The 17063-nt window shown below is 41.5% G+C and overlaps 2 protein-coding genes across 2 annotated transcripts in view; one reads left to right on the top strand and one right to left on the bottom strand.

Annotated features, from left to right (window-relative positions):
• Positions 1-17063, bottom strand: part of LOC126370589 (beclin 1-associated autophagy-related key regulator) — a 336054-nt gene that overhangs the window by 221885 nt on the left and 97106 nt on the right. The gene's annotated exons all lie outside the window — the stretch shown is intronic.
• On the top strand, positions 929-16785 carry LOC126370208 (conserved oligomeric Golgi complex subunit 4). The gene is made up of 14 exons (XM_050014994.1): positions 929-1090; positions 1329-1526; positions 1841-1943; positions 2784-2916; positions 4242-4362; positions 4784-4966; positions 7933-8109; positions 9516-9643; positions 10771-10884; positions 11448-11676; positions 11989-12241; positions 14159-14325; positions 15239-15441; positions 16631-16785. The coding sequence occupies exons 1-14, from the start codon at positions 1004-1006 to the stop codon at positions 16671-16673; spliced, it is 2139 nt and encodes a 712-aa protein (XP_049870951.1). The 5' UTR covers positions 929-1003; the 3' UTR covers positions 16674-16785.

Genomic DNA, 17063 nt, shown 5'->3' on the forward strand with positions numbered 1-17063 from the left:
TAACAAAAATAGTTTTACTTCTTGATTCACTTTGTTTTTAGATGTATTACTTATTTTTTTTATAAAATGTTTTAACATAGTCAAAGTAATTGAATATAATACATGAAGTTTCAGAGTGCGTTTTTAGGGCAAATGTAATCGTGTTGCCACATATAAAAGTTGTGAAATAATTACAAAAAATATTGTTGCGAAACTTATAACAGTTTTACAAGTTACAACTTTACCCAGTTATATTTTGTAAAAATACAAAACGATGAAAGAACTTTTCAACCTGAAACAATTTCGATTTTCTCATAGTTTCATAAATAGCGAATACTTATGTTGCCTGTGTAAAATAAGGTATTGATTGACAGTTTTCTTTTTCTTACCTGTGGTAAAGATACAAGTACGAACGCTAGTTTGTCAAAAAGTAATAATTTAAACTTTACTCCATTTTGATAAGGTTTATGTTTAAGCATGCATTGCGATTACATGTTTTTTTTTTTTTTTTGTTTTGGTTTTCCCCGAAGGGTAAGGCAAAGGGAACTATGCCCATACAGCCATGTCTTATGTATTTTTTTTTCTTGATGATTAATGAAATGATGAAAGGTGATGAATGATGATGATGAAACCTAAGCCCCCACCCTCGGAGTAGACTCCTACTCCGAACCCCAAACGAATTAACTCAAAAGTCCGCATAAACTTTTGAGTTATGAAGCGGCTTTCTGACACGAAGCGAAAATAGGCAGATACACTTTGTTTATTGAATACTCCAATATAATAACACTCGCGAATGTCTTCCGACTAACTTAATGCGATCATTAACCACAAAACACCACTTCGTATTAATTATTTAGATTATTCAATGAAGAAAGCAACTGTCCCGTTCCCGCCTCCCGCCAAAAAGCCCTCTGCGATTACATGTTTTAGTAGTAGCGTTGCTCTCGTATCATTAGTGTCAAAATTCTGTCAGATCTGGAGCAGTTGAGATTGTTATTGTAAATAAAATAAATAAATTGCAAAAATGTCTCTTGCTCTCCTGTTGGAGAAATATGACGTATCGACGGAAGAAGGGTTGCAGAAGGCCCTTGGCGAGATTGACAAGGAAGAGGTGAAGTATATTGAATAATATGAATATTTTCATTCGGTGCCAACTCACCACACTATTTAACAGTCTGATTTCTCTGTTATTACTGATAAATTCAAGCTAAATGTGTATTTTTATTAAATCAAATCTCTATGAAAACTTAATCAACTGATATAACTGGGTAATTTTTAGAAATTAAGTTCAAATCTTTGTTTATAAAGTAGGTAAGCTTGTTACAAAATTTTATATTTTTCAATGTCAGCAAGAAGTAAATGAGGCGTTGTCAGGAGCCCTGTCACGGGCGGTGACACTGGAGGGTCGTCTCCGATCTGCTAGTCACGCGTATACTCGACTAGGGGAGGTGAAAAATGACGCTCAGACTGCCGCTGACATGGTGGACAAGACAGCGGCGCTGGCCAGAGACGTCAGTGCTAAAGTCCGGCAGCTTGATCTAGCCAGAGTAAGTGCTCAAAATTCAAATATTCTCTGTTTTGATAGGTATAATGTCATTTTATTTCTTATATCGGAGTTTAAATGAGACACTCTACGTGGGATAGGATATCTAGTGCTGAAAATTTAGTAACACTTCAGTGAAGGCAGCTCACTGAGACTGAGGGGGCCTGTCCTACACACCACTAAAAATAGTCATAATAGCTGCTTATGCCCTACCTGCATGTTAGGGCACAAAAATTTAAAAAAAAGTTTACCAGCTACCTATAATTTCTACAATATTTTTTTAAATTTTAGTAAAAATTTGTTTTCTTTTTACACCAGTCTCGTGTGGCAGAATGTCAGCGCCGTGTCCACGACTTGATTGACCTTCAACTGTGTAGTGCAGGGGTTGAAGCTGCTATTAAAGCTCATGACTATGAGACCGGTAAGTTGTTACAAGATTCTATATATCCGGACACTTCAAACAAAAAAAAAACAAGGGAGTTTAGGGGATGAGGTTGGCGCTCCATACTAATTGGAAGAGGGGGTAACCTCTCTGAGCTTAACATTCTATGTGTAGAATTATTCTTTATTCTATGGTAGTAGTCTGTGTTATTTTGTCAAATATTTTCAGCAATTTTTCTGCACTTTTGCACTTTTATCATGTTCAACTTTATGTTAGGTTTCTTGCAGATAATATTCAAATTACTTTGGAGTGTAAATAAGGCAATCAATTGTGATAAATTGTGTAGTCAAATATCATTTTCAAACTCTATGGTTGTTTACCATAATATTCTTATTAATGTAGTAACCAACCTGAAAAGGCACTTAATGTCTGTAATGCATAAATCATAAATCTAATACCTACTACATCACTTTTGTTTACTTTTATAGTAAGTGAATGGCTGAAGATGGCCCTGCTAGAGAATAGAATAAAGTCAATGTTTATGTTTAAAAAACTTACAGTAGAGCAGCATGGGAGAGTATGCTCCATACTCCCTCGTGGGAAGGCTTGTGCCCAGCTGTGAGTCACATATAAGCTATGCTATGTTATGTATTTTCCAAAAATACACACGAAAGTTAATTCCATCATAACCTCACAAAAGTGATTGCTCATCAAATCAAAATCATGTATTCAAAGTAGATAACATGGATAAACTTGTTGAAGGTAAATTCAACTTTTTTGAATATACGTCATTTCGTAAGGTGCCAAGAAAGTGCACCAGCAACGCATGTTTTAAATCAGTGTAGGTATACATTAGATGTGTATGTGGGTGTGCGGCAGGCGCGGGCCACGTGGCGCGGTTCCTCAGCATGGACCCGCGCTCGGTGGCGGCGGCGCGGGCGCGGGGGGCGCCCGACCCCAGGGCCGCCATGACGCGCGCCGCGCACACGCTGCGGGAACACCTCGTCGGCAAGTCAGTGCATACCATCACGACTAGTTCTAAATAATAATGATAAAGTTTATTTAGGTATAACTTACGACACACATATACATTTACAACATTAAAATATACACACATTAATACCCACCCCCAAAAAAAAAAAACAAAAACAACAAAAATCGAATCGAAATTCCACTTACTACCCGACACACCACTCTTATCAAACACTTCATGCGTGCTCGCCGGTTTAGGGTACTCTTGGCCGGGCGTTTCTTTAAAACATCCTGGATGTAATCGCAGTTAGAAGTTAGTGCTACTTGTATACTACTAAAAAGTAACAAACCAGGCGCTCGATCTTTTCTCGCGTGGGTCATCTACCCAGGGGCCTGTTTAATAAAACTTACAATTGTAAATTACAATGACAATTTGATGTACAATGCGGAGTTTGTGATCACAAATATTTTGCAGTTTCATATTAGCTACGTAATGAACACCAAATTGTCGTTGTAATTTACAATTGTAAGTTTTATTAAACAGGCCCCTGGTGTCAGGGTCATTGAGCTGCCAAAAGCTGACATGGTAACACACCCACTCCTCACTAACTACATTTAAGTCCCATGTAATAGGGGGCGAATCTATTGCCATGAACCGAATATTAATCCTAGAATCCACGTGATAACAATTATCTACGATCGAAACATGAATTCTACACTCATAAAATCTTAGGATTACAAACTTGCCTAAGTAAATAATTGACAACATTTCATTTTTACTAAGGTGCCTTAAATCGAAAACCATTTCGAGATATTTCTATGATTTACACAAAACACATTTTTTCAGATTTTTTAATTCAGTAATAATAGAAATATATTGAAAAATCCACGAGGTCAGAGAGGAAGGCATAATAAGTTCAGACCTTTACATAAAAATTATAAAAAAAGTAAATGTCATACATAACATGACACTTTGTTTGCGACTTGTTTTAAATACGCATGCAAAGGTACATTACATTATACTGCCTTCATTCTATCAATGGCAGAATCCAATTTTCAAAAAATATTTTTTGTAACTTCTAGTGGAAAAATCTTGAAAAGAAAAAATACGTGTCTTCTATTTAAATAAGTACTTTCGAAAAAGCACAAAAAAACCACGGCTTAAAAATTTGAAATGTTGTCAATTGACGTCGACCAACTGCTTAATGTAGCAGGGATCTTCTTACTTGCGGACAATCGCGCATTAACCTGCAATATTCTAACCGAACTAGGGATCACTTTTCTTACTAACAAGAAATATACAGATCAGAATTTTCTTCAATCAGGAAATACTCCCTTGATTTGCTATCAATTTAAACCCAATAGGTTCGAAGAGGCTGCCCGTAAGGAGGACGAAGCGAGCGTGGAGAGGTTGTTCAAACTGTTCCCGCAGATTGGACGCGCAGACGAGGGAGTTGATCTACTTGCCAAATATCTTGCTACTCAGGTGATTTCCTTGATTTATTAATAGCATATATTCTACAGTGTGAACAGTACAGTGCAGTTTTCACTAACACAGTTGGTTTGATCATTATAGACGGCGATACGGCTCACCGCCTATCATGTTGGTCTAACAGAAACCTCGGTGAGATATGAGGGTAGTTCATTTTGAGATGGATGTACCTCTGACTACCCCAAATGGATTATAGTCGTGTTGTTAAGTTATATTTCTACTGCCGGGTGCGCAAGACTTTTATCTACGTAGACATTCACTGCATCTATTAAGTAGTCAAAACCTGCGTATTTAATCGCGTCGTGCGCGACATCGAAACCCCTGCCTCTTTAGTAATAACGCTATCTAGAAATATACATATTTCTATTTATTAATATGTTCTAATTATTCAATTAATAAAAAATATTTTTTGCAGGCTGAATCATCGATCCGTCGCGCCTGTATAGTCCAGAACGCAAGTTCAGACGAAGCTGTATTCGCGGACGCCCTGACCAGGGTGTTGGAAGCTGGAGGAGCCTGCATAGAGCGAGCCAGGGTGCTGGCCAGCCTGGCCGCGCCCGGGCACCTGCCGCGGGCGGTGCGGCTTATACAGCCCGCTGTGAGTTTACCTTACTTTGCTCGACCTTGCCTTACTTTAGTATAATTTATCTCACCCGACTCTACCTTATCTTACCTTACTTTACTCTAACTTACCTCACCATTACCTTATGTTACCCAACCTTACTTTACTCTAACTTACCATACCATTTTCTATCCCACCCAACTTTACATTTCTAACTTACCCGACTCTACCTTACCTTAATTTACTCTAACTTACCTCACCATTACTTTATCTTACCCAACCTTACTTTACTACATGTGCAGGGATGGGGACAGCGTAATAAACTGAAATTTGCCCCACATAAAACCAACGCAATCATCATCACCAACAAGATGAAGTTTGAAATCCCATCCCTGCACATGGGCGACACCGCCATACGGCTTGTAGAGGAAATAAAAATACTGGGTCTCACTATAGACCACAAATTAACTTTCAACACGCATGTTGCAAATATTTGCCGGAAAGCAACAAACCTCTACAAGTTGTTGGCGAGGTCAGCAAAAATATCATGGGGACTGAACCCGGAGGTGATCAGGACCATATACATGGCAGTAATTGAGCCAACCATACTCTACGCAGCAAGTGTCTGGGCCGCGGCGGCGGCAAAAATAACAGTGCAAAAACAACTGAACGCAATACAAAGGGGATTTGCACAAAAAATCTGCAGGGGTTACCGCACGGTCTCATTAAGCGCAGCCCTAATTATAGCCGGCATCCTCCCCTTGGACCTTCGGGTGCAAGAGGCGGCGAAACTCTATGAGGCGAAGCGAGGGAGACCCCTAGAACACCTGGACGGCGGGTACCTGGCAGATAGGGAAATCGAAGAAAAGGAGTGCTTCCTGAAGGTCATGCATCCGGCCAGCGAGGAAGACATAGAATTCCAATGCCTCGAAAATACCGACCCCCAGACATTGGAAGAGTACCATATAACTGGAAGTATGATATTCACCGATGGAAGTAAAATTGGGGGTAAGGTAGGGGCGGCTCTTTCTCGCTGGCTAGGTGGCAGAGAAGTAGAGCACAAAAAATTTAAACTAGAGCCCTACTGCTCCGTATTTCAAGCGGAACTCTTCGCGCTGTGGAGGGCAGTGGAGATGGCATCAGCTCACGAGGTAACTAACATCCTCAGCGACTCCCGCTCCTCCCTTGAACTCCTGAAAAACCGGAAAGAGCTCCATCCCTTAGCTGTCAAAATACGGAAAACTCTAAGAGAAATACGCGCAAAGGATAAGACAGTAAAACTCTTCTGGATAAGGGCTCATGTGGGGGTAGCGGGAAATGAACGGGCAGATGAGCTGGCCAAGGAAGCTGCGCTCAAACTGAAGGTAAAGTCCCACTACGACCGATGCCCTACCTCATTCGTGAAGAATAAGATAAAACATTTAACAATCGCGAAGTGGGACCAGAGATACCAAGAAGGTAAAACAGCAGAGACCACGAAGGTCTTCCTCCCGGATGCAAAAACAGCGTACCGCTTCGTGAGGAAGGCTAGGTTCACACCGACAATGGTGCAAGCACTGACGGGACATGGAGGCTTTGCGGACTACCTCTGCAGATTTAAATTGAGGACCGAAGCGGGATGCTTCTGCGACCCAGACACAAAGCAGGACATCTGGCATATCCTTTTGGATTGCCCAAAATTTGGTAGGAAGAGATTCGATTTGGAGATGCAGATAGATATGCATCTCAAAAAAGAGAATCTTAACGCAATTCTTATGGATAGCAGTAGTAGAGTTCCGTTTACAAACTTTTGTACGACCGTAGTAAAATATATTGCAGCGTTAAACAAATAATCGGAACGTATGCCGATAAGTGTATTGAGTACGCTGAATGGTATAGCATTATAAGTAAATATGATAGAATTAAGGAAATAGGTTAAATAGAATATAATAGAAATTAAGCAATATAGAAATTATGTATAAGAAACTCTACAATGAAATATATCATGGGATATAATTGTATTGTAGACTTAACTAGATATAAAACTAAATATGTAATACGTAAACAGGAACAAAAAAAAAAAAAACAAAAAAAAAAATATAATAAAAAAAAAGGAAAAAAAAAAAAAGTATCCTAGATTATGCTGTCAGTAGAGTAAGCTCATTGTTTATATTAATGTGTTATATACCAATATATATATATACATATATACTTATACTACATCCACACAACACTTTCAATAAAAAACAATACACACCCTGAAGCTGACGAAGTGTTACACCAATAGTGTAACATGGATCTGCTTCTCCAGAGTAAAAAATGAATGTCTCATAAGTTTTCGGATGTACAAAGTCTCTGGCCCCATGCCGGAGGACACACTGACGAAAATACAAAAAAAAAAAAAAAAAACCTTACTTTACTCTAACTTACCATACCATTACCTTATCCCACCGAACTTTACATTTCTAACTTACCTTACCCGACTCTACCTTACCTTATCTTACCTTACTTTACTCTAACTTACCATACCATTACCTTATCTCAACCAACCTTACATTTCAAACTTACCCGATTCTACCTTACCTTAGCGTGCTCTACACTATCATACTTATTTTTTTATTCAATGGCCCCGATTCCTGCAGACGCCATCTAATTTTATTTTAAGTAATACCTGTCATTTTCTTATCCGTTGAAAAAGGAAGGGACGGGTAATCGACAGGCATAAAATTTACGGAATACACGTCAATTTTAAGCAGAAATCTAAAACAACCGGCTAAAAATTTTACATCAGCCAATAACTCGACAGATTTAAGTAGACAGCACGTCAAGCGGAATGCATACCAGCCAGCCAGCTATTTTATTCGCACGGGTTATTCATTCATTTTAAAATTAACTTGTTGACAATCATCCGTCCCTTTCCTTTTCGGCGGATATGAAAATGACGGATATAACTTAAAATAAAATTAGGAGGTGTCTGCAGGAATCGGGGCCATAATGTATCTAACTACCATACCATTCTCTAGATATGCGCAGGAGGTCGTCGTGTGTACACGGAGCTGATAGCGGCGCGGCGATTAGACCTTTCGGATCCTCGTCGTTCACTGCCTAACCCGTTAGCAGCAGAGCCCGTGTTGGCTGAACTAGCATTGGCGCACTCAAGACTTAAGTTGTACTTTGGGTTTTTGAGGAGGAAGACTGAGGTTAGTAGGTTCTTGAACTGTATAATGGTATTTGACCGAGTCAAAGATAAATTGTAAAATGTTAATAGAAATAGAAGCCCATCTAAGATAATCAAACATCAATTTGTCAAAGTTTGAGCGTTGGGCTCACGATGCGGAGGTCCCGGGTTCAAAATCCGATGGGGACATATCCCAAAAATCACTTTGTGATCCCTAGTTTGGTTAGGACATTACAGACTGATCACCTGATTGTCCGAAAGTATGATGATCCGTGCTTCGTAAGGTACGTTAAGTCGTTGGTCCCGGTTACTACTTACTGATGTATGTACTGGATGTAAGTAAGTAGTCGTTACACGAGCCATGTCAGAGGCCTTTGGCGTCTCACTAGTAACCTGACATCAAGGTTGATGGGGTTGGTAATCCACCTCACAACCCACACGATGGAAGCAGAATCTCATCTTACTTTTCGACTTATTTTCGAATTTTGCTTATGAATTAAGTGACAATGAGTACGACGTTTGACCGCTTTTATTGATGACGGCACAGGACAGTATTTCCATACAAATTACAAAGAAAACTTTCGTTTTGACGTTTCGTCAGATGTATCTCATTTGGTGAGCATCAGAATGACTGCCCAAAATGACAGATCAGCTTTAAAATATTACTAACATCCAATACCTTTTAGCTACTATTTAATACCTTTGTATAGATATTTTCTACCTAATTAAATAAATAAGAAAATTTATTTAAAAAATGGCCAGTCATTCTGATGTTTGAAAAAAAGGAACAAATGCAATAAAAGATTAATACGTTCCTTTTTTATAATTTGTATTATGTGCATAATTGAGTTGTAAACAATAAACAATTAACATTTTCGTTAAAACTTTTTTTGCTCATATTTTTTTATTTGTTGTTTTAAAAATCTAAAAAAAAATATTTGTTTAGGTAGGTACTGAATAGGTACTAAATTTGTGTATAGGCGGAATTACATTTCGGAGTCTTTTTGTGGAGATTCTAAATGTGGGTGGTCATTCAGACATCAGAATGACTGGCCATTTTTTAAATAAATTTTCTTATTTATTAATTAGGTAGAAAATATCTATACAAAGGTATTAAATAGTAGCTAATAGGTATTGGATGTTAGTAATATTTTAAAACTGATCTGTCGCATTGGGCAGTCATTCTGATGCTCACTCTCATTTGACTAGGTTGTCAAGTAGCCATTTCTATAATCTGGGGGGGGGGGGGGGGACAACGCTATATTGAAGCAATTAATCTAAGAAACCAACATCGCTATTTGACATTTGTCGACGTTGCGCACTTACTTTTATATGCGCAAGTGTCAAGTGTCTTTTTAGATGAATTGTTTCAATGTGGTCTTTTTATCTCCCACGACATGATATCAACAACTTGTGTTTCTGTACCAGCTGGACGCAGCTCCCTTGAAAGAAGAAGAGAAGAAGGCAGCAATGGCCGCCATAGAGAAGATCATAACAGACTGTGATCTCACACGAACTGCGCAGGACATTCTAGGACACTACTTGGCTTTGGAACGGTATATATTTTACTACTCACTTTTATTATGCCCACTACCATCACTTCCTTGTTTTGATAAAATTTCTCGTTAGTGCTGAGATGGCGGCTCGCAACAGGGGGGTTAAAAAAACCACATTGAAGCAACTCATCTAAAAAGCAATATTGCAATTTTACATTAGCGCATATAAAAGAGTGCGCAAGGCAAACAAATGTCAAATAGCAGAAATCAGAATCATTTATTCAACGTAATTATCATGGATAAACTTAATTAAATCACATAATAACGGGTTCTTACCGCGTTTAAATGGGGATATGAGACTATGATAATAACCGCGTAAACTTAAAACAATGTATGGATAAACTTGTTGAAGGTCAATGTAACATTTTTGAATTTACGTCATTTCGCAAGGTGTTATGGCTGAGGAGAGGAAATGACAAGAAACTGCAACAGCAACATATCTTTTAAATCATTGAGGGTACATCACAAGTTATTTAATAACTAGAGGAACACATTCATATCAGACATTTTTATCATTTAGGTAATCAATATTGATTTTTGAGGTGAATTGCTTTGATGTGGCCTCTTTAACCCCCCAGGTCACGTAGCCGGGAAGACTGGGGAAGTGCAGTGTGGCTTGTAGCCCTAAGCATGAAACCCTGGAATTGATGTCCAGCTATTATAGTAAATACATCGAACAGTATTATTGAAGAACATAGTGTTGCTGTTATACTAGATACATCTAGGTCTTGATTTGCCTTGGCTTACCTGGAAGTCTCTAAATAGACTTCGGACTCAGGTGGGCCGAAGTAAGGATAATTTGTTCAGGTGGGGTTACTCGGATGACTCGGACTTAAAGTGCAAGTGCGGCACTGTTCCCCAAACGATGGAACATCTTACATCGTGTCCTATGTGCACGAACACCTGCACGCAGAAGGATCTAATGAGCGCTGCAGATAGCGCCATACTTGTTGCCAAGTTTTGGGCCGACCCTATTTAGTTTGCCATCGACACGATAAGAAGAGAAGACTAGATACATCGAACTAAGTACCCACACTTCACCGAACGTACTTTTGGAAGGTCGCTCCTCTAATGAAATCTCAGGACGGAAAAGTGTTTAAAAGAAAAATAATTCGTTTGTTTACAAGGTACTTCTTGGAAGAGAGCGTGAACAAGGCACTGAAGATGGCTGCACCGCAGAATGGTGCCACAACCTCCAGCTTAGTAGATGATGTCTTCTTCATCGCTAGAAAGGTCATCAGGTAAGAATGTTCAGGTTAGACACTCTAGATAAGCATCATGTCTCAACCTCGACCACATTGTCACTTATCATCAGTTGAGAATTGAATGAAATTTTATGTTCCTTTTTTAAGAACCTCCAGGGCCCTTTGCCGAGATTTTTCTTGCAGAGTCTTTTCCCCTGCTATACACGTTGTGTGAAGCTGCAGTAGTTTTAGGCGGATAAGACGTTCGTTTGTAAAATGACGATTCAAAGTGTAACTATGTTACTTCATTGATTTTGGATCGTCAAATGTTTGAATTAATTACCCTCCTTTGGCTATATAGTGACTAAGGGCTTAACGTGCCTTCCAAAGCACGGATCATCTTACTTTACTGTAAGGTCCTAACCAATCTAGGGATCACAAAGTGATTTTTGTGATATTCCCACCGGATTCGAACCCGGGGCCTCCGGATCGTGAGTTCAACGCTCAATCACTGAATCACACAAGCCGTTACCTCATAACCCACATAATAGAAGATGATGGTTCGACCATGTAGAGAGGTGAACCTGTTGGTCCAAAAATCCCTTTCGTTCCGTCCCCAGACGCAGCTTGTCAACAGGCAGCGTGGACGGCGCCTGCGCCGTGCTGAACGAGGCGGCGGCGCTGCTGGAGCGCGACACGGCGGGCGCGCTGCGGCGCTGGCTGCGGGCGCCGCCGCCCGACCCGCTGCCGCTGCCGCCGCCCGCGGCGCCCGCGCCCGCCATGGACGCCGTGGGCTCGCTGGCGCAGCGCCTCAACAGGGACGTCGATGCGCAGCGGCTGCTCTTTATTGTGAGTTGTCTTGGTGTCTACAGTCTAGTGGTTGATAGTTCGGCTCAAGTTCGTTTGGCATCCCGGTGAAGACTTTCCTAGTTGGGTAAGGATATGGCTAAGTTTTTGGTGTTTTCCGTATTGAATTTAAACCACTGTTGGTTCCCGTTACCAGATAGATACAGGACTAAAAACTTAGTCATTATATGACTTATGTTAGAAGCTTTTGACATTAGCCACTTGAATGACACCAGAAGCTTAGTTCAGCCCGATGTGAAAAACGGGATAACGCTAGGGGGATAGATGGCTAAGGAGGGTTGTTTATTGAACCAGGCGCACATGAACGAGGCGGAGGCGGGCGCGGAGTGGTCGGAGCGGCTGGCGGCGGAGGCGTGCCGCGAGGCGGAGCCGCTGCTGCGGACCGCCAGCGAGCGGGACAAGCTGGTGTCGTGCGCCAGCGGGCTGGGCAGCGCGGCCGCCGCCTTCCGCGCCGCCAGCGACCTGGCGCTGCAAGGGATCAAAGCGGCTCTGAAGCATCGCGTCATCGCCTGGGCAGAGTTCCTTGCTGATCCTGGATTTGAAGAAGGTTAGTAAAAGTTGTAGGATGGAAATAAATATTGAGATGTGGTCTTAAAGATCCTAACCCATAAAAAATGGGATCAGCTCTTCATTTTTTTTTTCACACACTGTACATGATCCGGCATAAACCTGCGATCATGCATGAAGCCGTTCATGACAGTGAAAGAAGCTTTTGATGAAGGAAAGTGGTATGTCAGGATTGTAGTAAGTGGAATTATGTGGTCACTGCCTACTCCAACTGGAAATAGGCATGATCTTATGTAGGTACACAGCACATCATTTTTCGCCATTCATGGAAAGAGTCACGAGCAATATAGAACGCTGTCATAGACAAAGAATAAATAAATCATATACTACTAAAGCTGCATTATGATGCCTCCAAATGAGTTGCAATGACTTTCTGTATTTATCGAGTTATCGGGAGTAGTTTCAATGGGAAGTCCATTCCAAGGTAGTAGGAGTGCAAGATTAGTCAATCAGAGGTGTATAGTCCACATACTTCTCGCCAGCTATGTATTATATGCTACGTTATGTCATTAGTAAGAACCTCCCGTGAGTAAAGTACACAATCGTTTCATATAACCGGTTCAGAGTAGACTCTCTTAACTCCTTTAAGGGCATCTCTTCAATTTGGTAAATGTACATCCTTCAAGGTCTTCCCCTGCCAGCCCGACAGTGGGTCTTATAGACTGTTTATGTTAACGGTAATTCCAAAAGGTTCTACCTTATATGTCTATCGTGGCCATATCATAGAATTGATCATTTCATGAAATGATCGACCATTTCATGAAATGGTCGTATTTCATGAAATAGAACAACATTCGTTGGCCACATCATGATGTGGTTTGGCCAGATCAATGAACACAAAACGTTTAACGATATGACCAACTAAATGCATGATTACTTCATGATATGGCCAAACGTTAGCGATCATATCGTAAAATAGTAACATTATCCACCGGTAGTGGCGCTGGTGTCGCTTTGTTTATGTTTTGCATAATGGCGGCGGACAATAATTATTCTTGTGTGAACGCGAATAATACGAATAATAATGAGCAAATACAAGATAAAAGTGCATTGAAGCAATGTTTTGACACTAAAGTGAAAAGAAAAACTCGTATTAACAGTAGACAGCAACTTTATTTTTATTTTTAGGTTATATGGCAAATAATGAAGGTCGAGTGACCACGCTACGTAAATCAATGGACTATTATTGGATTTCAAAATATGATATAATTAAAACTGCGAATGAAGAGATATTAATTTTAAAAAAGAAAAATATAGACGATCCTACTGTCCGTAAAGTTTCTTTTTTTGACGTGACTTATTGTAGATATGCCGCAGATGGCATTAACTACTTGAAACGGGATTCTATTAAAACGCATAAATGTTTTTGTCATAATTTAAATTATCATAATCCTTTTTTTATAATTTTTACAAGGCATAACAGTAGGTTAGGGTGCGGCGGGGGTGGCCCTTGGGCCACCCCTACGCCGCCAGTATGTTTATCTTACACACGAAAAGTATACTGAATGATGACCAATGGCATGAAATAGTGTCAAAAAATATGACGACGACTTCAAAGCGAGATGCAGTTACGGCGTATATGTCAACTACATCAACACTCCGTTAATCGAAAACGACTTTTTAATTTTTAATTGACTTTTCAACATTTTTGTACTTTGTACTAGAGTAATACATTATTTCCTATCTTATTTCGCGTTTTTATTACACCACTTATCATGGACACCCTACATTAATGATATGGCCAAACGTGGATGGAAATATCATTAAACGCTGACGTTTCAACGATATGGTCAGTTGAAGTTGGCCATTTCATGAAATACGACCATTTCATGAAATGGTCGATCATTTCATGAAATGGTCAATTCTATGATCTGGTCACGACATGTCCACTCTCTAGACGAGCTAGAAGACGACGCGGACCAGCTGCCGCACGCGCTGGACATTCTCAGCGAGAGTGCGCGTGCGCAGCTGTCGCCGGCCGCCGGGGAGGAGCTGCTGGGCGCCGTGATCAGCGAGCTGTGTGTAAGGGCGCAGGCGCGCTTGCTGCACCATCACTACAATAGGGTGAGGGTCATAACCGACTATAGTTCAAACAGAGTTCTTTTTTTTTCAGCTTAATTTTGTGTCTGGTCGACTGTCTTTAACCTTCTCTACAATGCGATGCAATTTGTGCGACATCGCAATGGTTGACGGTTACGAAAGTTAAAATGTTTCTGTAGAATTTGTATGTAGTTAATGATGATGATGCAGCTTTGACGCAGTCGCATCCCGAACACTTCATACAAAATACTTCGTTTTATGCAGACACTGTACGTTGACATTATCGTACACGCGTATCTGTGTGACGTCTGACGCTATACGATTGAAAATGAAAGTAAGACCGAGGGGTATGTAAATTTGACGTTGGTGGGAATCGGAGAGTTATCGTTCTATACGTAGGATCATTCCTTATTCTATGACGCAGTGTTCAGTCACTTCGTAAGGGCTTTGATTTTTCAATAGCGCGGATTGATTGGAATTTTATGTATTTATTTATTTATTAATGATTACAACACCTTTACATATACATTGTTCATGGCACTTGCAACAATGTCGAAATATCGGGAGTCTCATATCTCCGTTTAAACGCGGTAGGAACCCGTTACTATGTGCTTTAATTACCTTTACACATTATCATTACGGTTGCTCAGAACGATGAGACAAATACAACTTTCGGTAACTTGTCACACTATAATATGTATTTTTAAAGTAAATAAATAAAATTGTTCAATCAATTATTGTACAATATTTCAAGAGATCCGCCCACGAACAATGCAAAATGTCAATATGTTGTGCAATCAAATTCAGTCTTTTTTATAACGCGTATTAATAGCGCACATTTGAGTATGCCGGTACTAGGGTCAGCTCTCTCGGTCCTCGCCTTAGTCGCCGGTGTGGTATAGCAAGCAGCGTGTATGCACGGTGTGCTGTTGCGCAGGCGCGCGCGCTGTGTGTGGAGCGTCGCGCGCGGCGCGTGGCGGCGTGGGCGGGCGGCGGCGCGCCGGGCGCGCGCGAGCGCTGCGCGCGCCTCACGCAGGCGGCCGCGCTGCTGGCGCTGGAGCGGCCCGCGCACGCCAGGGACGCGCTGGCGCCCGCCGCGCGCCTCGCGCCGCCCGACGTGCGGGACATCCTCAAGCGGAGGTGGGTGCCGGCTTACCTAACGGTGGTAGGGTGGTGGACTCTAAATCGTGCTCAAAGTTTTCTCACCCGCCGCCATCTTCCTCGTTCCCCAATCCTCCGCTCTCGCTCCCTCGTCACTCTCTCACGCACCTTAATATCCCGTTTCATTCGGACTACCGTTCCTACATACACAAACTCATTTCCCCCGGAATTAGCTGACCATGAAATCCCATTTGCTTCGATCCTGACTCGACTGTTTCCTCCACATTCATTGATCGTTTCTTCCACGTGCGCCAGTTGAGAGTAAATCGTCCTAAACCTTTTCTAAGTATATCAATAGTTTGATCAGTGTACGTCCTTCTAGCCAGTCCTTCCGAAAATAACCTTCCCCTTATACAGGGTGTTAGTGACACCATACTGAATAATAAGAGGGACGATTCGGATCATACTTTTGCGATGAAAAATTCCACTTGATAGCAATTCAAAATAATAAATAATCCCTCTCTAACACCATGTATAACAGTTCCGGTGATTTCACTTATTGACCAGAAATTTTGTTCCAAATTAGGGTGAGTGTGAGTGAAAGAATGCGTGTGAGTGAGAGGGTGCGTGGGAGTGAGAGGGTGCGTGGGAGTGAGAGGGTGCGTGGGAGTGAGAGGGTGCGTGGGAGTGAGAGGGTGCGTGGGAGTGATAGGGTGCGTGGGAGTGAGAGGGTGCGTGGGAGTGAGAGGGTGCGTGGGAGCGAGAGGGTGCGTGGGAGCGAGAGGGTGCGTGGGAGTGAGAGGGTGCGTGGGAGTGAGAGGGTGCGTGGGAGTGAGAGGGTGCGTGGGAGTGAGAGGGTGCGTGGGAGTGAGAGGGTGCGTGGGAGTGAGAGGGTGCGTGGGAGTGAGAGGGTGCGTGGGAGTGAGAGGGTGCGTGGGAGTGAGAAGGCGCGTGTGAAAGGGTGCGTGTGAGTGAGAGGGTGCGTGTGAGTGAGAGGGTGCGTGTGAGTGAGAGGGTGCGTGTGAGTGAGAGGGTGCGTGTGAGTGAGAGGGTGCGTGTGAGTGAGAGGGTGCGTGTGAGTGAGAGGGTGCGTGTGAGTGAGAGGGTGCGTGTGAGTGAGAGGGTGCGTGTGGGTGAGAGGGTGTGTGCGTGTGAATGAGAGGGTGTGTACGTGAGAAAAATGTGGAAAATTATAAATATTAATTTTTATATTACGTTTTCCTTTCAGAACCGATTTCAAGATGGAAGATATAAAGCGCCTGAAATTGTGATCCGAAGATATTCCTACATTGTAAGATAAATATATTCCATGTAATACTATAGTCCATAATGTACACCTTATTTAACAAAGTTATCAAATAATAATTATTGAAATATATCGTTTTTACGCATTTTCTTTTCTAAAACTCAAGAGAAGACGGAGCTCGCACAAAAAGACATGCGGTTTCTACGCAGCAATGGGGTTTAAGTAGGTAATAATTATAACATAGCAGCATCACGCCTGTATCCCCGCAGGGGTAGGCAGAGGTACACCTTAGAGATGTACTACATATAGTATATACACCAACTCCTCATCAGCTGTTTAACAGTATAGAGTAAGTTCTGTACCGGTGAAACTTCGGCACGTAATTAAAAGGGTGTTAACGAAAGGTGAAATGGCA

Source organism: Pectinophora gossypiella, chromosome 1 (assembly GCF_024362695.1).
Source record: "Pectinophora gossypiella chromosome 1, ilPecGoss1.1, whole genome shotgun sequence".
NCBI classification, from domain to species: Eukaryota; Metazoa; Arthropoda; class Insecta; order Lepidoptera; family Gelechiidae; genus Pectinophora; species Pectinophora gossypiella.